Raw genomic sequence first — 24,728 nt, 5'->3', positions numbered from 1 at the left:
AATACAATATGGGAAATTCAAACCATGTTATTTATGTAAATGTTCCTGCCACCTCCTTCAGCTGAAACGAGAGTTTGCTGGCGAGCTTGTTCATCTTGAAGAAGCACTGAAACAGGAGAGGGAGAATGTGCAGGAGGAGATGAAGAAGCTGAGAGAAGAGCTCCGAGAGAAGCATGAAGCTGAGCTCTCTGACCTGAGGTCAGACCTTCACAAAGAGATGGAGAAGGAGAGAACACTCCTACAAAAATTACTTCACGAGGAGAAGGAGAAGTTAAAATCTCTACAGGCTGCACTGGACAACGATGAGAGTAAGATCATTTTGAAATACTTGAAGTAGACTGTCAGTTCATTATAGCTTCTAGTCAGATCAGAAGTGGGGGGTTTTCCATCAGCTTCATACATGTTGTGTTTTGTCTTTTAGGCCCACAGGTCCTAATAGTGCGGCAAAGACTGGAGGCCCAGTATGACGGTGAGCTGCAAAGGGCAAAGAGCCGCATGGCAACAGAAATGAAGGAGCTCACTGCTCTCCTCCAGGAACAGGGTGAAGAGCGGCTACGCCAAGCCAAAGAGAGGTGAGCTCTCTATCGAGGCTCAAGAGCCTTAAGTCTTGATTACAATCAATCAATGGCTTGTCAGTGACAAATGAGTCATGTTTGTATATGTGCTGTATTAAAGTGTGTTGTGTTTTTTTTTTTTTTTTTTTTTAAGCTGTATCACATAGCATTATTGATTTTGATGCATCAAAAATCAGTTGCATTTTTGGACTTAATTGTTTAACATTTAAAATAACAAGAAAATAAGTGCCATCTTTAACATGGTTGTATTTGTGATCACCAGTCCAAAACTCAAAGGTATTCAATTTCCAATAACAGACAAAATCCGCTAATCTCAAGTTAGAGAAACCATTAACTGATCAAATTTGTCATTTTCTGTCGATTGACTAATCGTTTCAAGAGTGTAGGTAAGGAGAAACTGTAGAAAAATGGGCAGTCCCCTTTTAAAAGTTGTGACATTTATTGTGCATGACAAAATTTCAGCTACAGTGCTGCTATTATGGTCTGGAAACTCAATGGTATGCACCAAGCCACTGGGAACTGCTGTGTTTTTCCTTAAATCAAAATCAAATCACTTCCAGTTTGATTTTGAGGACCACTGAAAATGCTCTTTGAACAATTTGAGGTATTTTGTGTCTGTGTTCAGGTTCCAAGAGGAAAAAGCAGCGTTGGAGCAGAGTTTGGCCCAGAAATCTGAAATCTCTCTGGCAGAACTAAAGAACAAACATCAAACTGAGCTGGAACATGAGAGAGCAACACTACTGAAAAAACACTCTCAAGAGAAGGGCACACTCAATGCCAAACACAAAGCACAACAAGATTCACTCGGTGCCAGTCACAGAGATGAGCTTTCAGCTACGGCCGTTGAGCTTGAATCCAAACACAACGCTGAGCTTGTCGCCTTGGAAGCAGCCTTCGATTCCAAACGAAAGGCAGACCTTGAAAGTCTGGAGGCTGTTTTTCAGGAGACCAATCAGGCTCAGCTGGAGGCTTTAGAAGCAGAGTTGACTCGCAAACACCAAGAAGAGAGGGATGAACTGGAAAAAAGGATGCTGGGTAATATGGACACTTTGGAGGCAACCTACCTGAAGGAAGTGCAAGTAAGGACACAGAATTTGTAACAAGTTAAACAATGTCAAACCTTATGTTAGCAATGTTTGAACTTCTTTAGAACACAATACTGCCCTTGTTTATGGTTCCGAAGTACTTTTGAATGCCATCGTTTTTTTTGAAAATCTCAGACATTGCGTGATGAAATACTGCAACTTGAAGAGAGGTATCTTCAAAACCTGAATCTCCAGAAGTCTCAACATAAGCAGATAATGGAGCGCCATGCTGCAGAGCAGCTGTCCGTCAGGGAGGAGCTGAGGAAAGAGCTGGCTCAGGTGCACATGGAGAAGTTTAGTGCCATGGCAGCAGAGCTCAGCCACGTTCACAAGGTGAGACTTAAAGATGGGTGGTCGACCTCTGGCTAACATCAAATCATCAATCAATAAGTGAATATACAAGCAATTGACAACTTCTACTGACAACTTTTACCACAATTTGTTCTTACAGACTGAACTGGCTACTCAAAAAGAGGCCTTAGATACTGAACACTGCAAAGCCCTGGAGACCCTTAAGAAGCAGGTACTTACCCAATCATCCTTACATTACTATGGTGTTCTAATCTCTTAAATAGCCCAAATTATAAGTATTGACATAAATAAGAAATATTTAATATTCTGTGATTTATTTATTTTTTATTTTTTTAACTGATCAGAGGCAAAAAGTCAATGTCTATAAATGCAATATCTAGTCAAAGCAAACCGTGGTTTCCACTGATTGAGAATATATTTGCAGTGGTTGGCCATCACATACTACTGCACCATTCGGTCATTCCTAACTTGAAACCACATTGCCTCAGTCTTTACAAAGGAAGAATTTGAAAAGTAAAAATGCAAAATAAAATCTTTTTTGGGAGCATATTTGGATGGGATGCCGAAATAAACTGAATCTCTGGTTGTATTTGACCTTTTGTAGGTAATGGGTCACCTGTTATTGTATCTATAAATGTTACAAATATATTACTATATACATTGTTAATGCAACATGAAATTACATCACAAAATTACAGCTCATATGAGGATTTTATCCATATTGCAAACCCTTATCTATTATTTTTTTTTTTTTTTTTTTATCCATTTTCTTAAATGCTTTTTCCTTTTTTATATCAGTTTTGGACAGAAAATGTTGACTTTTTAATCGTGCACGCTCCAATTTGATGTTTCAATGTTCAGCAAGATTTCATTTGTCTTTGCACTGTGCTCTTTTATTTTTTTTCTCAGGTTTTAGAACTTGAGCAACAACACAGCACTGCTCTTCAGGAGCTCTCACATACCTGCACTGCTGAGAAAGAACAACTCATTGCACAGTACCAGCTCCAGCTACAGGTTTGTGCAGTGCTCTGACTGTTGAGTTTTTTAAATAGTTGTCAGTAGAGTTCTTGTCTCTGTGGCTCTTACAGCCCATTAGAGAAGGGATTACACAGAATGATTGTTCATCCTTCATAATGGTTTAGTATTTTATTTGGATTGGTTCAGACAAGCATTATGAATCTGAGCATTTGACAAAGCGATGACGTGTGTCTGCTGTAGGAGTTGAGGGGTGTCTCTGCGCGGGAATTGGAGGCATGTCGCAGGGAGCTTGAAGAGGAGTCATCAAGGCAGCGTCAGCACTTCCTCGAAGAGGTGGAGCTCCTCAAAGTCCAATCAGAGGAGAGACTGCAGGACCGGATTAATCAACTGAAGGTAAAACAGGAGATGCCTCGGAGTGATGAGGAAAGAGATGATGGGGAGAAAGCTTCAAAGCATCCTTTTGCTAAAGATCTTTAATATTTGAACACCTTTTAGGCAGCCATGTTGCCTGTATATAATCATTCATGTTATGTGAAAAATATGATCTTTCCCATTATATTTTATGTATTTATTTGACTGAGTGCCTGTTTTGAAACATTATGTAATATCTCCGGATTATTGAGAGCTGTAGTGTGTAAGCGTGTCAGTGTGTTGTAGCTCTCTAAGCTGCTGGTGCACCCGTTCGTTCCTAGGGATAGCTCTTCCTGTTGGACTCTGTCCCACTGGAGCTTTATTCAAACCCAGTTTCCACATAATCCCACCATCATATATGTAGAAGTGTTCTTGTCTATCTGTCTCTTTGTTCTCTGAATCTGTGTGCTAAGCTGTGCTGAGGGTGTGTTTGTGTTACTGCCATCTGAACAGTGGCTAAATGGGATGGATCTAAGCTTTTTATCCTCTGATGCAGAAGGTTTTAAGGCTGAAGGTATTTTTTTTTTTTTTTGGCCTTTAACCGTCCGAAATGTGCAAGCCAGTAGTCAGCCATAAGGCAGTGACACATGGCCGGAGATCTCTTTAGCTGAGGAACTGATAAACCCATGCTATACTGCAGCTTTTAAAGATGGTGATCTGCATATTTTAATTCATGAACATCACGGTTTTGTTTGAAGACGGAGTTTGAAGAGCAGAAGGAGGCAGAGCTTGAGGACCTGAAGCGGAGCTTTACATCTGAACAGGAGGAGAAGGAGCAGAGCTACACGGACAAAATGAGCCAGCTCACTGTCCAACTGCAGCAGCTAGACGCTGTGGTGGCCCAGGTACTGGACACACACACACACACACACACACACACACACACACACACACACACACACACACACACACACACACACACACACACACACACACACACACACACACCTGTGCAATCCCTTCTTAGTCTAGTGTTTTTACAGGTTTTAAATTGTCTTTAGTGCAAATGAAAAGTTTAAATAAGGTGACACCTGCCGCCTCACTTTGCTGGGGGTCAGACTAGACAGATCTGTTTTGTATCCTAATAAATACTGTAATACTGAATAATCTGTAATCTCACATTTATAGCAACATGCATTGATTTAGTTTTTGTCTCTATTCATTTACATTTTATTACAGTATATTCTGCCTGTCATTGGAGCAACCATTCATTTTGTTGGTTGGTTGTTGTGGAGATGTGAAGCATACTGAAACTTTTGTTAGTCGTTTACTATCCCCTTGGTAACTAACAAGATAATCGCTATACCCCCTAAATCCTTTGGCCTCATAGGGACTTGCTTCATAAATACTTGTGATTTCTGCAGTCCCATACCTTTCTTCTACTTTTCATTTTGTAAATCCATAATAAATCTTGTTGGCACAATCAACAAATGTGGCTAATGTATGTATACATTGTATGTATGTATGTATATATGCCAAATTTAATGGCACCTTCCCGGCTTGATTCTTGATAGTGAGATATTCTCTCTCACTCACTCACACACACACACACACACACACACACACACACACACACACACACACACACACACACACACACACATGAGCGAGAGCGGTTGAGAGGGTGCTGTTGTCAGGGCAACAGCATTGTTTTGTTGCGGCAGGTGGCTGCATGAGGTGTGTTTGATGGGAGGGAGAGGGAAAAAGGGAGGGAAGACATGATCAAAGGAGAGGGAGAGAATGAAGTGGTCATGGAACGAAAGGTTAAAAGAAATTGACTACAGCCCTGAAAGAAAACTCGGATGAAGGCTCTTCTAAGAATCCAGAAGTTGTGCTTGCCTCAAATCCCACACTGACTTGGCACTTAACTGGAGTACGTCTGCCAAGGATGCCGGATGATTAGTCAGTATACTGTATGTGTGCGTGTATGTATGCTTTAGGCTGGTTTTAAAGGAGCAGTAATGTGTTTTTTGTAGCTTATATATTGGATGTATTTAATGTGTTTTGAATACTGGTGCTGGTTGTTGTCTCTGGATAAGGTGGATTTCTCTGACAATCGACATCTGGTTTTGATTTCCTTTTTGGATGTAGCTTTTGTCATGCTCCTAGCACTGATAGGTTGTTGGTGGCCATGTGATTTGGTTTCTCTTGTAACGGAGACTATGATGCTTTTTGAACAAACCGAATAAGCTGGTAGTGAGCCAGTCTTTGGTTTCAACTTCTTACCCTAATTGCGGGTCAATCCTATGTTTCTCCCCTCTCTGGCACACAATTTTACAAACACTCACTCACTCACTCACTCACTCACTCACTCACTCACTCGATACAGCCTAGTATCACAATATTTTTCTGTGTCAGTACTGTATTGATACATGGATGCCAAGTACCAATCTTTTATTATGTGTGTTGCTCAGTTTGTCTGCTTGACAGTCCCATTTTGCAGCAATAAAATTGAAGTAGGACGAACAAACGGAGAAATTTATGTTTTTAGATAAAACTGATTTTCACAAAGTTTTTCTTTGGGGACATAATTTAAAGTTGGTAAAAGGTAATATATTGCAGAATATCGCAATCAAATTTAAAATCTCAGTATCGTGACATAAGTAAAATGATAATGTCGTGTTGTGGGGCCTCTGGTGATTCCCACCCCTAGTGGGAGAGGGGCATTTAATAGGTTTGTCTTAAGTAGTTGGTAGAATTTAACAAGCGCTCTCTGTGTGTCTGTTTTTCCAGCTGCGAGCTGAGGTTGGCTGTCTGCAGGGAGAGTTAGAAGGGAAGCGTGCAGAGATGGAGACTTTGGACAATATCCTCCAACGAAGGGAGCGAGAGAGTCAGGAGGGAGGCAACCTTCTCAAGATGCTCACTGATGACTTGCAGACTGCTAAAGAGGAAAGGTAAGTGATGGTCTGTGTGTTTTTATGTTGTGTGCATTGTTTAATATGTGTAGCTGGGTGAATTTTATACTTTGAGATGTCTTTATGTTGAGAACATCAGCCCTTAGTTAACATTACCTGGTGACTTGTGGGTTTTTCAGTTAAATGTTTGACATTACAAGCTAATGGCAACTTTGGACTATATACATTACTTTGGATTCAGAAGAAATTTTACTTTCTGCCTTGATAAGTCTTGTTGGTATTACTGTAGACTTTGTCTTTTTCCATTTATTTTACTATTTTATCCATTTTAACTTTGTTGGAAACATTCAGACACTAGTGTGTTAAATGTAGCAAATAATTAGTTTGCCAACATAGTTGTGTACTTTGCTTTAGCGTATAGGTGTGTCTGATGCCCTTTTTTATTTTCCCAGACGTAAACTGCACCAGGCCAATGAAAAGCTGAAGAAGGTGCTGATTGAGATGATTCGCTGCACCATTGCAACAGAAGACCTGATCGGACAAAAGATCACTGCCAGAGCCAAAACATCGTCGAGCCATCGGAAGAGCTCAACGGCAAACAAAGACGCACAAGAATCAGGTCTGTTGGCCTCTCATTCGTTCTGAAGTTGTAGGCCATGTTAGGCTTTGATGATGTGTCGTTATTTTGGCTCAGTCTAGTTTAAGATGTATGTAGGTATGTAGTTCTTTGCAGACCAAGGGTATTTCTTTTGTATGTGCAATTGAAATATTTTCATCAATGCAACAATACATGTTTAACTTATTCTGTTCGTAGGTATTTCAGTTGCAGACATGTCTTCAGAAGACATGGAGCTGACCCATCTGCTCTGTGAAAGCCTGCTGGTTTCAGATAGTCAGATCAATCCTGGGGGAGAAGAAGCGGCTCTAAATGCCTGCAGCCGACTGCATCACACTGTTGACACACTACTCGAGCTGCTCAACCAGGCCAACACACAGGTAAAGGATGCATGTACAGTACAGGCCAAAAGTTTGGACACACCTTCTCATTCAATGAGTTTCCTTTTTATTTTCATGACTATTTACATTGTAGATTCTCACTGAAGGCATCAAAACTATGAATGAACATGTGGAATTATGTACTTAACAAAAAAGTGTGAAATAACTGAAAACATGTCTTACATTTTAGATTCTTCAAAGTAGCCACCCTTTACTTTTTTATTAATAAGGGAAAAAATTCCACTAATTAACCCTGACAAAGCACACCTGTGAAGTGAAAACCATTTCAGGTGACTACCTGATGAAGCTCATTGAGAGAACACCAAGGGTTTGCAGAGTTATCAAAAAAAGCAAAGGGTGGCTACTTTGAAGAATCTAAAATATAAGACATGTTTTCAGTCATTTCACACTTTTTTGTTAAGTACATAATTCCATATGTGTTCATTCATAGTTTTGATGCCTTCAGTGAGAATCTACAATGTAAATAGTCATGAAAATAAAGAAACACATTGAATGAGAAGGTGTGTCCAAACTTTAGGCCTGTACTGTACCTACGAATATCGATAACAGTCCACACAAAAACCTTCTTTCTTTATAGTATTGGAAACTGTCTTATAATCGTGGGTTTCTCACTTTTTCTTTTAGCTGGAGCAGACTCATGATTTCCACCATTCTCTGGAAGAAAAGTTCTCTCAGGGCAGAGAAGACTCCGCCCAACTCTTTGTGCAGCACAAGCTCCAATTGGAGCAGCTTGATCAGGAGGCGAAGCTGAAGAGTAAACTCCAGCTAAAACTCCACAAGGCAGAGGGTGAGCACTGTATCCTTGTTGGGTGTGCTTCACTTGACTCCTGTTATGCTGCCAAGTTGCAGTAGTTAAACCACGGACTGTTAATATGCCTCGCTCCTGTGCCTATGCTCAAATTTCACCACTTACACTAAAGTTTAAACTAGGGTTGGGTACCTTTCGCATCTGAACCAATACTAATCCCGATACTGGTACCTGAAATTTGGTTCCCAGTACCCAACGGTACTTTTTTCGGTACTTTCCCTCTGTAATTACAAAAATAATTTCAGTTGTAAAAATAATTCCAAACCTATTTACTTAGAACATTATGTTTAGAATATTTTACACTGACAGATTTTAAACAAAAATAAAAATAAAACTCCTCCCTCTCTCCTCCCAAACCTGTCCCTACAACCTATTAAATTGAATAATTATTAATTTCTTACTCACTGTAACTTTTATTCTTGTATTTGTATTTTATATTTTAGCCTGTTTTATTTTCATCATGACTCTTTAATGTTTCATGCAAAGCACTTTGAATTGCCTTGTTGCTGAAAGGTGCTGTAGAAATAAAGTTACCGTGACTTACAACCTCAGCCTGTCAGTCAGTCCCCAGGGCACAGAAACCACTGTTGTGCCTGCTCGTCTCAGAGGAAGTGTAACGTCAACAGCATAGTGACTGCTTTCGGCTTGCTATTAATATATCACAGTGAAAGTTTTGAAAAACTGGAACAACACTTGAAACCACTTTATTGGCATTGCCGTGACTCACTGTGACTTCAACAACACTGCAGAGCCGACGTAGTTTACTCCGTCCGCACCTCTGACCTCCGCTCTCTGTCATATGCAGAGAGGACAGATAAGCTTGCGTTTACTCTCAGGTACCGAAATTTGGCACAGTTTTGATTTTACGTGAACCAATACTCTGTAGTACCGACGTGATTCGGTCGGTACCGGTAAAAGTACCGGGTTCGGTACCCAACCCTAGTTTAAACATAACTCATAAGCTATTTCTGATGCTGAGCATAATAATCTCAAACATGGATTTGTTTTTTTGCCTTTCACATAAACCTGATGATGATGTGTTCAGGGCTTCTAGAGGGCTATGTGGCTGAGAAAGCAGTGTTGGAGGAGACTCTGCAGCGGAAGGAGGCTCAAGAGGAGAGGCTAGTGGAGGAGCTGGAGGACCTGAAAGCAAAGCTGCACAAAATGCAGGGCCTTACTGCGGAGCTGGATATTCTCAGACTGAAGCATCAGGAGCTCAGTGAGGAGCATTCACTTCTCCTGCGCCAGAACGAGCACCTCTCCGCTGGACTGGGGGAGAGGGAGAAAGGTGAGCGGTTCAAGCACAAAATCATGCCTTTCTGTCTGCATAAAATGTTACATGACCTCTTTAGTGAGGTTGACCACACACTTATGATAATGTCTGTGCTCAGATGTGTCTTCTCTCCATAGGCCATTGGCTCAATTTAGATCCTGACGCAGGTTTGTGGGTCAGAGTGGAGTATGAGTGTGTGTTGAGGGGGTGGGGATGAATATGGAGTATATTTGCAGTGCTGTGTAAGTTTGCGGTTTGTAACACTGCCATTGCCAGTAGCTTGTAGCAAAGGCTCTTTGAGTGCTGTGTAGAGCTGGGCAATATATCGATATTATATCTATATCGTGATATGAGACTAGATATCGTCTTAGATTTTGGATATCGTAATATGGCGTAAGTGTTGTCTTTTCCTGGTTTTAAAGTCTGTATTACAGTAAAGTGATGTCATTTTCTGAACTTACCAGACTGTTGTAACTGTTCTATTATTTACCTTTACCCACTTAGTCATTATATCCACATTCCTGATGGTTATTTATCAAAAATCTCATTGGGTAAATATTTTGTGAAAGCACCAATAGTCAACATTACAATATCGTTGCGGTATCTATATCAAGGTATTTGGTCAAAAATATCGTGATATTAGATTTTTTCCATATCGCCCAGCCCTAGTGCGGTGTTATTTTTTTTTACCTCTTAAACAATGTTCTAGTTAAGAGCTGTCAAGTTCAAGCATTCAGTGCCTTTTCTGGAAGAAAGGCACAGTATGTTTGATAGCTGTATGTATTAACTCCTCTAATGTCTTGCCCACTTTTAAAATTCCTGTGTGCACGTATTTATATCGAAACAATTGCTCTGACCTTCCTCTTTTATTTTTCAAGCTCTACTGGCAGAGACGGAGCGTTTAACCCGGGATAGGCTGGACTTGCAGCGGCAGGCAGAGAAGGACCACAGCTCTCTGTCCCTGCGCCTCAGGGCCCTGGAGAGAGAGCTGGAAGAGCAGGAAACAAAGTGCCTGGAGACAGAGCAGCACCACAAGACCCACACCGAAGACCTTAACCAGCGTGTCCAAGCACTTGAGAAACAGCTGAAACATGACAGGCAGTTTATAGAAGTGAGATTTTACAAATTGAAATAATCCGTAATCTTGAATAATGTTAAATGTAATTCTTCATGAATCTGCTCTTTTGTTTGTCCCTTTCATTTGCAGTCTCCTAAACAGTTAGAATTATGACCTTCTGGCTTCATTTTCGTTCTAGTGTTATTTGAGTGTCACAGGCAATTTTCCATGTTGCTGCTTTATGTAGCGGACACAATCTTTCACATCACTTGTTCCTGTGCGTATAGGAGCAGGCTGTGGAGCGTGAACACGAGAGAGACGAGTTCCAGCAGGAAATCCAAAGCCTGGAGGCCCAACTCAGACAGACAGCCAGCGTGGATAATAAAGGACACAGGGTGAGGCCTTTTCATTTGATGGTAAATTTATACAGTAACGTCTAATAATCTATAATACTTCTTAACTGGACAATATCGCACAAAATGCTTGTTATGAGATAAAGAGTGCATTGTATTTGCAGTGTTTTTTGTGATGAGTGTCTAATGCATTGCTGATGGGATTATGAACCAGTTAACTGACGTATATGTAGTAGTTGTACTTACTTAGAGGTTGATGTGATGAATGCATTGTTTGTTTGCCAATGAGCCTGACCTTTGCCATGTGTTTATCCCTGTGCTGAACGGATTGCTGTAGTTTGAGGACTTGGTTCTGCAGGTATGAAATCTAACTGTAGCAAACTTCTCTTAGCTCCTCTGAGTCTTGTGCATGGTGTGTATTGTTAACTATTTCTGTTTAATCATCCAAAGATTAATTCTTACTGCTTATATGTGCCTGTCATTCATTCTACAATAATTTCCATTTCGTCCTCTGTTTGCTTATATTCATTTACTTCTGTTTTGCACTTCCATTTGTCTTTCACCTCCATGCCACTGTTCTTTGGAATGGCTTAACTTCAATATTCGGTACCAGCGGCAGCAGATCCGGAATGGCTTATTTATCTGAAAAAAACATGTAGTTTTCCACTCGCAAATGTGTTTCTGCTGCTTGAAACATGACAAACTTGTCATCCAAAAATGTTGCCCCCTCTATGTCTCTGCAGGTGGAGAGTCTACAAGCTGTCATCAAAGACAAGGCAGATGACCATGCCTCTTTGCTCGCAGCCAATCAGCAAGCACAGCGTGATATTGCAGAGCGCAATGAGGAGATAGACAAGTTAGCTGGGCGAATCCGAGAGCTCGAGCAAGCATTGCTCAACAGCGCTGAGAGTGATGCATCTGTCCGTCAACTGGAACAAGAGCTCCACAGAGCAAAGTTGAGAGAACAGGAGCTCACACAAGTAAGAACACTTGAACTTGAAATCACTCTTAATACTATTATGCACCCAACTGTTCTTTTTCTCACAAATGTACTCACTTTTATCAGGATAAGGAGGCACTGGAGCAGCAGCAGCTGTCTAACAGGCTTCAGATCTCCGCCCTGCAGTCCAAAGTGGACGAGACTAGACACTGTTTCCATGACAACACACGAGAACCCATCCAGGAGCTTAGTGATGCTCTGGACGCTGCTCAGCAGAGCCTACAGAGCAAAGAGCAAGAGGTCTGTAAAATGTTATGCCAAGCCGGCATTTGTTAGCTAAGATGGTTTGGGCTGATAGGTGATGATTGTTGATTGATGTATTTGGCTGCAGTGCCACCTTTTGGTACAAATGGGTATGCAAACTTTATCCATCTTTTAAAAGCAGACACTAGAATAGAAAACTCTGAAAGCTCAGTATTTTTAACTCTCTACCAAAAGCTGCTGCATCTTGTCTTTATTTAATAAACCTGTTATATCTTTTAGGTGGAGGTCCTACTTGGCCAACTGGACACTGCGCAGAGGGACTTGAGCATCAAAGAGGTTGAACTAAAACACCTCACACTACAGCTGGAGCTACTGACCAATCAGAATGCAGCTCATGTTAACGAGCTCCAAGAACAGATTGCTGCCCTAAAGGTAGATGCTATTTGGTTAATTTCATTAAATGAGCTCAATTTAAAAGGTTTTCATATCCACATGGTGTTGATTTTGTTTCTTATATTCATTCTCTCATTAAATCAAAAAAATAGACCAAGGGAAGCAAAAACTTTAAAACGTATAACCTATAATTGAACTGGTATGTAAAACTCCATTTGCAGGAGAATGTGTCTGCTCTCACCATACTCGAGGAGGAGAAAGACGAACAAAGCGAGACGGAGGAAGAGAATCTCCCCTCTGCATTACTCCAGGAGAAAAATCAGGAGATCGACCACCTCAACACTGAGATCCAAAGACTGGAACAGGAGTTGGAGAACACCAGGGACAACAAGGTCAGAATAAGTCAACACAGAATACATGCAGACATGTATGGTGAAAGTGACCATAGTTGGAATAGGAAAATTTAACTTTCTGATTCATTGTTCTGATCTTTCTGACAAAAAGGCTTTGGAGGCTGAGCTTGAGGATCTACGCTCACAGGTGGAGCACCTTCAGTCTGAAATCATGAGAGTGCGTCAGGACAAACAGGAAGAAGAGGAGCGCCTTCATGAAGTCATCAGCACACTGCAGGCAGAACTCGCCACATTAGGCCCCAACCTGCATGAAGTCAGTGACTCTCAGGATGGTGACAGCATTAATCCTTCGCCGGCTCCCAGCCCCGAACCTCCCCACTTTACCATCCAGGAACAAGAGAGGATGGGCGGACCAAACAGCCTGAAGCAAGAGCTCCGTCTGAGTCATTCTAACTCATCTCGTTCCCTTCGATCTCGTCTCAAGGCCCTCCAGAGTCAGCTGGAGACGGCGTTGGCAGAGAAAGAGGGACTGGAGCGATTACTGCTCACCCAGGAGGAAGAGTACAGAGAACACGGCAAGGAGTTTGGAAAGAGGCTGACGGCTCAGAGGGAGAGGGCAGATGAACTCCAAAATGTCCTCACTGTCAAAGAAGCTGAGCTGGAGAAAGTCAAAGCCCAGATGGAAGAAGTGGAAATGGAGAAGAGGAAACTATCTGAAGAAGAGAAAGACAGTTGCCAAATTCAAGCCCAAGAGATGAGCGCCGTGCATGAGAGGAATGTCCACCTCAGCTCTCTGATTACGGAGCTCCAAAAGAAAGAACAGGAGAGCGTGAACGAGATCGAGACTCTAAAAATAAAAGACCAGGAGATGAAAATGGAAATTGAAATCCTCCGAGAAACAAGTCTCACTCTTGAGAGACAAGTCCAGGAGGTGAGAGCCGAGGTGGTAGACATGGAGGAAGTGGTTGCTGAGGAAAGGACAAAGGTTACAAACCTCAATACTGTTAAGGGAGAGCTTTATGCTGAACGTGAGGCACTGAGGAAGAGGGAGGGGCAACTCCAGGAGGAAATTGAAAGGCTTAGACAGGAAGTGACATCAATGAGAGCCTGTATCCAGGACCTGACCGCTCAGCTCGGTGAGAAGGAAACTAGTCAAGAAGAGGCTCAGAAAGAAGTGCTGGTGAGTGTCAGCTACAAGGTCAGCTGTGTTTTCAGTGTTAAAAGCACAATGCAAATGTACTGCAACCTCCTTGTCATTTCCCAATTGAATCATGGGCCTTTTTCATAACAAGAATACATATCTTTAAAAAGTGTGTGTGTGTGTGTGTGTGCATAAGAATCAGAACAAGTCTTTTTCTTCATCCCATGCTCCAGATTTGAAGGGGGTCTGGGTTCTTACCCAGCAAATTCATTCAGATAAGTTGGTAAACCTGCTTCAACAGGCCCCATGTCCAGACAGGAAATATCTTGCAAACGTTGTTTTGTTGCTAGCATACAGCTGTGCTAGCGACTGCAGGAGAGACCACATCTGGTTATAGTTAACTGCCGTAACACGTCACATCACAGCGTCACTCCTGAGAGAACAGACTCATACTAACACAGAGGAAGTGACCTTAAAATGAGGAAGCAGGAGGAAAATCTTTGTTAGCTGTTTTTTTTTTGTTGTTTTTTAAAGCTCTGATGCACTTTATTTTTCATTTCTTTACGTTCTAACTTGGCAGGATGTGGTAAGAAGACGTTGTGGTTGTTAAAAAAGAATGCATGAAGGCTGCAATAATTTGTTGGTCTGCTGCATGTCTGCAGACTGATCTGTTTTTGATAAGTACATAGTTTGTAGCAAATGTAGCCACTGTTGGAGTGTACTAAAGAGGTATCTAGCAGTAGATATCAGATGTAGCATATACATGTGGTACTCGTTAAATTGCAATGCAGGTTATCGGTTGTTGCGCTTATGTAAACAGTTTTTCCAAGAAAACTAATTATGAACAAAATGAAGTTAAGATATGGTATGGGGATGTAGGGTTTCATGAATACGGGTCTAAGAAAGGAACTACATGGCTGCTAATAGGAATGTTTCTCTTTCTCAGACCCATGCTGAGGTGACCCTGGCTAAAGCAGACGCTGCCTTGAGACAGAGTGAGGCTGAGCTCGCCAGACTGAGAGCAGAGCATCAGGCTCTGAGGGCAGAGCTGACTGCGGTGAAACAGGGTCTGAGTACCAGTACAGAGAGGGCTGAGAAACTACACGAGGAAGGACAGGTGGGAATATATGACAACAGAGTACAGAATATCTGATATCCTGTAAATTGTACAGCAGTGGGAGTTAATCCGTCTGTCTGTACGGATCCACGGTTTGTTTGCTATTTGAAATCATGGCAGTACTGGATTGAGTGTAATAAGCTGTATTGACAGCTCTATTTTAATGTCCCTTATTACTCAATGTCACTTATTTCGGTCAGACCAAAGACCGTGCCCTAGTCGACCTGGAGAATGATAACCAGCGGCTGGAGGCGGAGCTTCAAGGTCTACAAGAAGACCTGGCTGTACAGGAAGAGGAACTAGCCTATCGGCAAAGAGAACTACAGCAATTGAGACAACACTGTCACCAGCAGGACACACTTCCTCACCAACAAGGATACCCACAGAAGGGTGAGTACTTCATGATGCTTCAAACATATACTATACTATATATTTTCATATTCTGCACAGTCCTATGGCACATTCATATCCATGACATTGAAGTAATTACGTTTAAGTGTTACTACCACCTACTGAACAGTGGAATAGTGTGACACCATTGGTAGGGCTGTGTAGCATCTCACCTCCACCGTATGTGGTGTGTGCATGTACGTCCTTGTCTGCCTACACGAGAAGAACAAAACAGGGACCCACTCATAACAACTTTCATTTTCTTCATCTGCCAGGTATTTTTCCCAGAGCTTTTGAGGACGTTGTTAGTGTCTCTCGTGACGAAGCCTCTCTAAGCTCTCCGGAGGTTTTAAGGAGACTCGAATGCTCCGAAGACAGAATCCCAGAACGGTTCCACACCTCTGTTCTCGGCTCTCGTCTGTCTGAGTTCAGTGCTCTGAACAGCACAGGCCTGGATCTCCCCCAGCTCAAGACCTCTCCCGGGGTTGTGATGGAGCCTCCACATTCAAGGACCATCACACCAGATCCAGCCACACAGAGTAGCCACTCCCCAGGCCCTGTGTCTGTGTCGGACAACTTTTCCATGCTAGACTCACTGGACACTGACAAAGTATGTGGTCTTAAACTTCCATGCATGCTACCTTTTTGAGCATAATGGCCTTTTCTTTGGTTCAGATATGGTTAAATAATTGTTTTTATTTTTTTATAAGGTGCGTGAGTTAGAAGAACTTGACCTAACAACACCTCCATCTCCTCTTGGCTCCACCTCCTCCTTGTCTGCACCAGAATGGGCCAGTGATGGATATGGCAGCAGTGAGTATTATTGCCACTTTTAAAAATAAATAAATAGTTTTTGGACAAAATGGAGGTTTCAGGCTTTGGCTACACAGACATTACTTTATTAATAATGAATAAATAAATTGTTGGTTTTAGTATTTTCATGGAGCTTAGAAAAAACTGAATCTCACCAGACTTATTAACTTAACTCTTCTGTTCTTCGGTTGTGCTTCAGATGTGAGTTCAGAATTGGGTGCAAGGCTGAGAGTGGAGCTGGAACAGACTGAAAGGCTGGACGCTCAGTTTCTTGAGTATCTCCGCTGCCGAGGAATGAACCCCACAGTTAACACAGATAGTGCTGCAGGCAGCATGAGCTACAGTGATGACCTGTTGTCACCTGAGCTTCAGGTAGGCTTAATTGATACTTGGCAGTAATTATATTCATTTGACAGTAGGCCTTGATTTTACTCAGTTTCTTTCTCCGTCTTTCTGCAGGGATTGTTAAAGAAAGTGTATCAAGAAAGCTGCAGAATTCTCACTTTGTCCCAACGTCGTGCCACTTCCTCAAGCCAACCTCATGTCGCCGACTTAAGAGCCTTCTCATTGAGTCAGACAGAGCATCTTTCTGAAGATTGCTCAATCATGCGGGACCACCGGGACAATTCATCCGCCAACCCCCCCATGAGTTGGCAGCAGGAGAAGAGGGCACTGCAGGAGACTGTAATTGCTCTCCGAGAGCTGCTCTGTCGAATGGCCCAGAGACGCACGCAAGTGAGTTTCTTTGGTTTTAAAGATACTTTACAATCATCTAGTGACAGGGAATTTTGTTTTAAACCTTAACTTAGTGGCATGACACTATTACATTATTTGTATACATAACTGCAAGTTCCTCCTTCACTTTAAGATTTTCATTTAAATAAATGTCTAAGTCACTATCACTGAAGGTGGTAACACAATGGTGATTTAGCATATAGCCCACTGATAAAAAAATATTGCAATATTTAATATTTGCAGCATTACAAACTGGGTGTCTGGCTTGACCTCTCCCAGAAGAAATGCTGTATTATAGTTTTTCTAAAGTGTGTGTGTGTGTGTGTGTGTGTGTGCGTGCGTGTGCGTGTGCGTGCGCCTGAAAACCTGAAGCTCATGTATCATTAAGACTTCAGACCACAGAAATGGAACAAAATGAATTCTATTTTGTTTCAGTTCAGACCAAAGATTCGAGACGAGTTGAAACTTACAGCTACTGGAAATGCGCCAGTCGGCAACGTTCTGAAGAAAATGTTTTATTTCTCTGATTCACTACTTTGTTCTAACGCTGCTCCCTCTCTTCAGTCACTCTCTAGCTCCCTCGTTGAGCCTCCATCCAAAACTCTGCCATTTCGACCGGTTTAATGTTTGTAACTAATGGCTATAAAACGGTTAGTTGTAACTCATTTGACCAGCTGCCCTCGCTAATGGCTGTTGAAACAGGTGACCTCCCTAACGTTCTAAAACCAGCCACTGGTTAATGCAGGCGCCACCATCCACTGGCTTGAGTCGAGCGGAGACGGGCCAGTTCCGAACGCTGCAACTTTTCCCTGCAACGTTCTAAAGCGGTTTTGTCTCATCACAAATCTTAGGTCTGAACTGGGCTTAAGGAAAGCCATTATAATGTCTAAATTGTTCTCTTGCTGATTACGTTCTTCTTTCTTCCGCAGACTGACTACAGAGATGAAGATGACTGGCACAGAGATCAGCCCAGGACTAACGGACAGGTTGAATCCCAACTAAGGGCCGAGCTGGAGGAGAGTCAGAAACAACTGAAATGTGCCCATGACACTCAGCAAGAGCAAAAAAACAAAATTCAGTCAGTCAGGTATCCCACACACACACACGTACACACACGTACACACACGTACACACGTGTGCACTGAAAAACTGCTTAAAATCACACCTCCTCAAGTTGCCAGATCAAACAAAAACCGACTACGCTGTATATTGTCAATCATATTGGGTAAGATCAGCAGTTTGTTACTAGCAGGATACAACCCAATAATTTTATTTGAATTGTAAAATTGAGATTAAATGACTGAACATTAGTCGATCAAATTAAATCCATTACATAAATCCTTTCGTTCTCTTCACTGTTTCTGTCACACTCGCACAAAATTGGTGAGAAGTAAGTTTACAAGCAATTACAATTGTGCTTTTTTTTCTTCAGGCTGGCTCTAGAAGAGAGGGAGGAAGCTTTGAGAAGGGAGCAGACCAGAGTCCAGGAGCTTCAACAACAACTGGAGCAGGAGAGAGCTCTGAGTCTCCGTAAGGACAGAGAGGAGGAGGAAAGGAGAGAGGTAAGACGAGGACTAAAACATGCATATATTTGGGGCATTTCTGCCTTTTTATTTGATAGGAAAGCTGAGATATGAAAGGAGAGAGAGAGGGAGGGAGACATGCAGGAAAACCGCCACAGGTCGGATTCGAACCCCGGACCTTCTGCGTCGAGGAATAAACCTCTGCATATTTGCACCCGCTCTACCAACTGTGCTAACCGGCCACGAATATTATGTAAATTTTAATATAAAAGCTGGTATTCAAATGATGAAATAACAGCCAGGAACCAGCACAAGTAATGGAAGACTAGTCATTAATACAACTTTTTAAATAAAATGTTTGTACTTGTGTTAAGTTACCATAAAACAACTCGACACTTCCTGATGTTTTTTCACATTAAAAGCCTACTTATGGGAATGCTGCAAGATTTTTAACGGTTTAATGGTTTTCATTCACGGTAGCTTAACGTTGTTTTGGGAAAAGGGGCAATGTATAAACACAAATAAATGTTCTTAATGCTTCCACAGTGTTTTTAAAACTTAAACGATGTAAAGAATCCAGATGTTACTTGAGCTTTTCCTTTTTAAACTCTGACAGATGACCCTCCTCTTCTCCCCCCAGGCTTTGCACATATCTTCTGAGCAGCAGAGGTCAGAGTTCATGGCTCTGAAGGGTCAGGTGGAACAGGAGAGGGTGGCCTGCAGCAACCTCAGACGGGAGCTTCAGATTGAACAGTCCCGCAGTGTGCTGCTGGAGAAACGCTTTAACGACACCCAAAAGGAGCTAGAAGATGAACGGCAACGTTCTGCTCACCAACAAGAGCTCCACTTGCAAGACAAGACTCGTCTTGAGCGCCTTCTGGCTGAAGCGGAATCGCGCCTAGCTGAAATTCACTGCAAGCTCGCAGATGCTCACAGCAAGCTGGATAAAGAGAGAGACCGTTGCTCCAGGCAGGTAGATGAACTCAGCCGCAGACACGAGGCGGATGCCGCCAGAGACAGGAAGTTCATCTCCGACATGCGCGCCCAGCTAGAGCAGGAGCGAAGGCAGGGGGAGGAGCTGGTAGCTATGATGGAAAAACTGAGGGCCGAGGTCCTACAGAGCAGGAGGAAATGGGAAGAGGAGGACAGAACGAGCAGGGTGGAGCTGCAGAGGGAGCAGGAGGCCTCCACCCGACATCGCGTAGCTATGGAAACCTTGCAGCAGCAGAAAGAGGAAACCATCTGTGCTTTAGAGATGGAGCAAGAGCGGTTCAGACACCAAGGGGTGGAACTGGCTGAGCTGAAGGAGAGACTGCGACTGCAGAAGGACAAAGAGAGGGAGAGGGAGGAGCAGTGGGAGAGAGAGAGGAGGAAGGGGAGGCAAGAGCAGATGGAGAGAGAGAGACGACAGGAGAGGACCAACAGCAAACTGGTAAAATAAAAAATCTTAAAGTACTATTTTCACAAATGTAATGCTCTTATTTGAGATAAGTTTGGATACACACAAACCTGCTGCCTTAAATATTTCTGACTTTAGTGTGAGTTGGAGTTGTTGAGGCAACAGGACCAGCAGCGCATGCAGGAGCTGCAGCGCACCCTGGCAGAGCTAGAAAGAGAGGAGAGAGAGATGGCTGCTCAGAGGCTGTCGGAACAAACCAAAGGGCAGCAACACACGGCTGGATCTTCACAGCATCTCCAAAGTGACTTCCAGGCAGGCAGCACACAACCAAACCAGCAGGTATACAGAAGTTGTTATTACACAAACACTTGAGTAAAACCAGAACGCGGTGCTATGCCACACACTTATTTGTTACTGTTCGATGCTTATAATGCTGGTATTATAGGAATGTAAACTTACTGGACTGTTGTAAATTGAATGTACTTTTCTCACCGTAGATGCCGTCCATGCCGTCATCACCCAGTCTGCTGGACAGGTTGTTGAAGGAGAACTCCGAGCTGATGGAGCGTGTGACATCACTGAGTCAGGAGAGAGCCACTCTCAGACATAGACTCACTTGCCTGGAGCGACAGCTGCGGCGCACCGAGAACGAGCTCGCCAAGGTGACCACGGAAACTGAAAACAGACCCATCAATGATATGACCAGCAACAGCAAGGTCAGTAGGAAACACATGCACACTTTGGTGAATCCAAACTGTTTTAATTACTACATGTTGGCTTAAATCTATAGTGCGTAGTTTCTGTCTGTATTAATATCAAAAGGTAACGCACTAAAGCTTTAACTGTAAAAATGGCTTTGAAATGCAATGTCGGCATATGTCAACTTTACCATCTTACTGTTATTAAAACCTGTTTATTGGTTTGCAGGTGCAGCGTTTGTATGAGCGCTACCTGCGTGCTGAGAGCTTCAGGAAAGCTCTGGTGTACCAGAAACGTTACCTGCTGCTGCTGTTGGGAGGTTTCCAGGAGTGCGAGCAGGCGACACTGTGTCTCATCGCTCGCATGGGGGCACGGCCGTCACCCTCCGTCTCCCAGAACAGACCCCTCGGGCGATTTAGGGCTGCTGTACGAGTTGTCATTGCTGTCTCCAGGTAGGGAGCGTACCAGGATGTTAAGATGTATGAGTTACCTCAGCCTTTTCTGTGGATAAAACTGATCACACACTTTATTTCAGAATGAGGTTCCTGACCAGGAAATGGCAGAAAGCGATCAGAAGATTATCTGTATCTGGGACTGTCAATGGGCATGCTCCAGGTCAGCTCAGTGAATGCATTTTATGATAATATGCATCACTTGACGGTGTGCGTGTATGAGTGGGAGGATTTTTAATCTCCATCTCTCCTACAGGGCCTAAAGCTGAAGTTTTAAGGCAACAACAGCCAAGATTAAATTTTGACTCTCCACCAAACCGAGACAGCAGCGCCGTCCACAGAGAGACTGTGTCCGCTCTCGTTCCACCCACAAAATCACCCTTCAGGTTGCACAACAGGTTTGGGCTCTTCTTCCACTTCAGATTGTGAAGGGGAAGACTTCACAAATATTTTAATGGCATTAAAGTCAATTTTTCATCAATTTCATCATTCTTTTTTCCTCAGGTCGTACTCCAGCACCACTCTGGCCTCGGAGCATTCAGGAGGAACGTCTCAGGATCCAGAACGATCTCTGACAGAATATATCCACCATCTAGAGAAAGTCCAGCAACGGCTAGTGGGAGCGAGACAAGGTGAGCAGTGTTAAGTATGGTGAAACAGTTGAATTATAGCACAGACGATGGAGTTGAATGCACCAAGGTGGATGACATTTTGATGCAGACTGGAAACTCTGGGGGTAAGGTCAACACTGGGTCCATTCATCGGTTAAAGGATTGGGACACTGTCACTTCCTGGCTGCCATTCATTGCACTTTGCTCCATGGCAAACATGTTTGTGTTTATAATTTATCAATGATTGGCTGTACAAGGCTCTGGGCAGTGTGCAGTTAGGTTAGAAATTACACTGGTGATGGTACCCACAAATGTCAAGGCATCCCACTCAAAAACAGCCATTATTAAGCACAACTAAACTTGTGTTCTAAGCGCCTAATTAGAATATTAGCGAGTGATATCACACTGGGATATGTTACAGGGCAATGGGTTTATGTTTTATAGCTTTTATGCCGAGATCAGACTGTACAATATCAGCCCAGTGCTGATGGCCCAAACAAGAGTGGCAGGCGCAACGGTCTACTTTTTATGTTTCCAGGTTAATATCATTCATGTAGGTGCTGTCAGGTGGAACAGTAATGTTTCCTGGCACCTTACCAATCACCTCTATATGTCATGCAAGTCAGAAAGACTGAGTCATGGCCAGAATTTAAAACTCTAACTCTATCTGACACAATAACTATATCAAAACAAAAACAATGGTGTAGTCTGATCCCAGCATTAGATGCATGTATCCTAATTTGGTCGCTCGTTTTCCAGGAAGTGTTTTTTCCATTTCTCTATGAAATATATACAAAGAAAATGCACTGCTGGCTACAGAGTTCTTTACAAGACAAGTAATTCTAGGGGGAAAAAAAATCAGATTTTGTGACCGGTGGCCTAACACTTCCTGCAAAACGGCATGTTACTAAATCCAACAAAACCTGTGTGCTCTACCATCTCCCAATTTAGCAAGCAAGACTCATTTAGCCCTGCCCCCTAAAGAGGAAAGGAGGATACAGTCAGCCTGTTCCCCTGATATGATTGGTTATCGGCAGCGCTGGCTGCAGGACAATAGGACATGGCTGTACCTGAGCTGCTTGTCACCCCTTTACCTGAATGGTCCAGGTGAGTGTGAGTGTAACATACTCACTCCACCAAATAATAAAGCGGCACAATGCACCTCTCAGGATAGGTGCTGACTTTTTATCATTCACTGAGTGCACTAATAGAGGTGGTAACACTCTGGGCTGGAATGTACATACCTTGCAGGTTTACTGTATGATCCTCCTATATTTGTTAATTCATATTCAAGCCCATTCTCTGCATATCGCACATCTATAACCACTTTTTGAATGTATTTTGCAGACTATACAACCAGCCTTTTGTTTCCTTACATGTCAGAATGATATACAGCTTTCCCTCCCTTTCCCCTTTCCTCTCTGATGAATGATATGAACATAAACTAACTAAACTAACTTAAATTTAGATATTCAAACAAATCCTTCATTGTTAGAAACCCAATTGAAAACATCTTGTTGGTGTGGTGCTTTTATGTGATTGTTGGGAAATTCCGACAATTTGGGTATTAAATTGCATTCTATGTGGTATTAAAATTTAACTTGGTGAACCCTGCAGAAACTCTGAGTACTAAATTATCAACATCCAATGCTTGCTCTGTAATAGCTCTACCATAGCTGATCACTGTGATGGATCACTTGCATAGCTTGGTTTACAATACATAAACCCAGGCATGAACGGAAACCGTGGTGGTCTTCATGGTAGAGAAAAGGCATTCTAAAAAAAGTGGTTGGCAGTACTGTAATTACAATACTATTCATAGTAAATGGACTTGCGCATACAAACACACCAGTATAATCTTATAACAAGCTACACCTGGTGTAGGACATAGAAAATGTGGCTCGTCAACTGTAACTTTGTTACAGTAACAAAAACCTGCAAGACATTTACCCTCAAAGACCAGAGTGTGACGGTGGACTATTTGTCATGTTTGATAATTTTTTTCATTGCAGTAGCATTTTCTAATGTATTGTTTTTCAGAACTCAATATTTAATATGGTGATGATATAGGAGGTTCTGCTAACATTCCTTTGCAATTGTTACTGATCTGTTGAATTACTTAAAGAGTTATACATTGATTCAGAGTTTTAATTCAGGAAATATATTTTATTTTTTAAGCATATACACGATGGCTGGCTTTGGTCAAGATATCGGTTTGTTAGGAATACAAGTCAGACCATCACTGGTGGTTTTGTTTTACTGACAACGTTACAATAGCTCAGGTATGGATTTTATGTTACCAAACTCCCCAGAAAAGAGATGCTGTTGACCCTGTCTGATATATATATATATATATTTTTTTGTGTCTCCTATCAGGTCCATCAGTTTTCCAGCCTGACCCGAAGTTATCCGATCACTAAATGAAAGACTGTCTGCATATTGTTCCAAATCTGTCCATGCCTTACACCCATGTAGAAATATGTAGAAAGGAATATCACAAATCTTTTGTAAGACGTGATTTTATAATTACATAAATTATTTTTCAATGTTTTCTATTATAATTTTTCTATTCTCTGTACAATAGTATTTTGAAGGTCACTCTTGAGATGTTGCAAGAACAAATGTTTTTCGTTGTTTTAAATAGTATGGTTTGTTATTTTTCTACTAATGTTTTTATGCACTTTTGTGCTTGTAAATAGGGCTGATGTTCATTGTAAATGTGTCCAAATTTGCACTGATTTTTACTAGAAATCTATGATAAACCTAGCTAGTGAGCACATTATTGCATAAAGGTGAACCATATGTGTTTTTTGTATTATCTATGTTCCTACCATAAAGTTGATATTTTAAATGTTTTTACACCAAACACTGGGTTTATTTTATGGCAGCTCATAATTGTATATTCTGTGGTATGTGTCAATTTTGTACATTCTGAAAATTCTTCAAGAAACAATCCATATTAGATGTTTGATGCTATTTATTTAACCTTAATGCAGGATATACTATTTGAAAATGTAATACAAGAATAGAATGCAATACCCTGTTAAGTTACAATAAAAAAAGTTACGATAGAATAACGGCAACAGACAAACCATGTACAGACTAATTTAAACTGGTCACAGGCAGGTAGAGGATGCTTATTGAGAACAGACTTTAAAATATAACTATATAGAC

General features: G+C 42.0%; 1 protein-coding gene across 6 annotated transcripts in view; it reads left to right on the top strand.

The window, feature by feature from the left end:
• Positions 1–24,516, top strand: part of pcnt (pericentrin) — a 40,195-nt gene extending 15,679 nt beyond the window's left edge. For 2 of the 6 annotated variants that reach the window (XM_039786990.1, XM_039786987.1), the window contains 37 exons: positions 62–308; positions 422–572; positions 1,201–1,654; positions 1,796–1,993; positions 2,112–2,183; positions 2,882–2,986; positions 3,191–3,343; positions 4,060–4,206; positions 6,095–6,255; positions 6,669–6,835; positions 7,031–7,212; positions 7,858–8,020; positions 9,087–9,329; positions 10,193–10,425; positions 10,659–10,766; positions 11,468–11,704; positions 11,791–11,964; positions 12,208–12,360; positions 12,543–12,713; positions 12,826–13,854; positions 14,762–14,932; positions 15,133–15,322; positions 15,598–15,932; positions 16,033–16,135; positions 16,335–16,507; positions 16,595–16,870; positions 17,800–17,957; positions 18,303–18,432; positions 19,034–19,825; positions 19,931–20,131; positions 20,290–20,508; positions 20,720–20,943; positions 21,027–21,106; positions 21,200–21,341; positions 21,448–21,575; positions 22,506–22,661; positions 23,931–24,516. In XM_039786990.1, the coding sequence (XP_039642924.1) occupies positions 62–308; positions 422–572; positions 1,201–1,654; positions 1,796–1,993; positions 2,112–2,183; positions 2,882–2,986; positions 3,191–3,343; positions 4,060–4,206; positions 6,095–6,255; positions 6,669–6,835; positions 7,031–7,212; positions 7,858–8,020; positions 9,087–9,329; positions 10,193–10,425; positions 10,659–10,766; positions 11,468–11,704; positions 11,791–11,964; positions 12,208–12,360; positions 12,543–12,713; positions 12,826–13,854; positions 14,762–14,932; positions 15,133–15,322; positions 15,598–15,932; positions 16,033–16,135; positions 16,335–16,507; positions 16,595–16,870; positions 17,800–17,957; positions 18,303–18,432; positions 19,034–19,825; positions 19,931–20,131; positions 20,290–20,508; positions 20,720–20,943; positions 21,027–21,106; positions 21,200–21,341; positions 21,448–21,575; positions 22,506–22,661; positions 23,931–23,974 (8,070 nt within the window). In that variant the 3' untranslated portion in view covers positions 23,975–24,516. Of the gene's footprint in view, positions 1–61; positions 309–421; positions 573–1,200; positions 1,655–1,795; positions 1,994–2,111; positions 2,184–2,881; positions 2,987–3,190; positions 3,344–4,059; positions 4,207–6,094; positions 6,256–6,668; positions 6,836–7,030; positions 7,213–7,857; positions 8,021–9,086; positions 9,330–10,192; positions 10,426–10,658; positions 10,767–11,061; positions 11,083–11,467; positions 11,705–11,790; positions 11,965–12,207; positions 12,361–12,542; positions 12,714–12,825; positions 13,855–14,761; positions 14,933–15,132; positions 15,323–15,597; positions 15,933–16,032; positions 16,136–16,334; positions 16,508–16,594; positions 16,871–17,799; positions 17,958–18,302; positions 18,433–19,033; positions 19,826–19,930; positions 20,132–20,289; positions 20,509–20,719; positions 20,944–21,026; positions 21,107–21,199; positions 21,342–21,447; positions 21,576–22,505; positions 22,662–23,930 lie in introns of all 6 variants that reach the window. The other 4 variants (XM_039786986.1, XM_039786984.1, XM_039786988.1 and 1 more) reach the window with 4 other exon arrangements.
• The last annotated feature ends 212 nt before the right edge of the window (positions 24,517–24,728 follow it).

The sequence above is a fragment of the Perca fluviatilis genome, chromosome 20 (assembly GCF_010015445.1).
Source record: "Perca fluviatilis chromosome 20, GENO_Pfluv_1.0, whole genome shotgun sequence".
NCBI classification, from domain to species: Eukaryota; Metazoa; Chordata; class Actinopteri; order Perciformes; family Percidae; genus Perca; species Perca fluviatilis.
The sequence above is the reverse complement of the archived record's forward strand: the minus strand, read 5'-3'. Positions and strand labels throughout refer to the sequence as shown.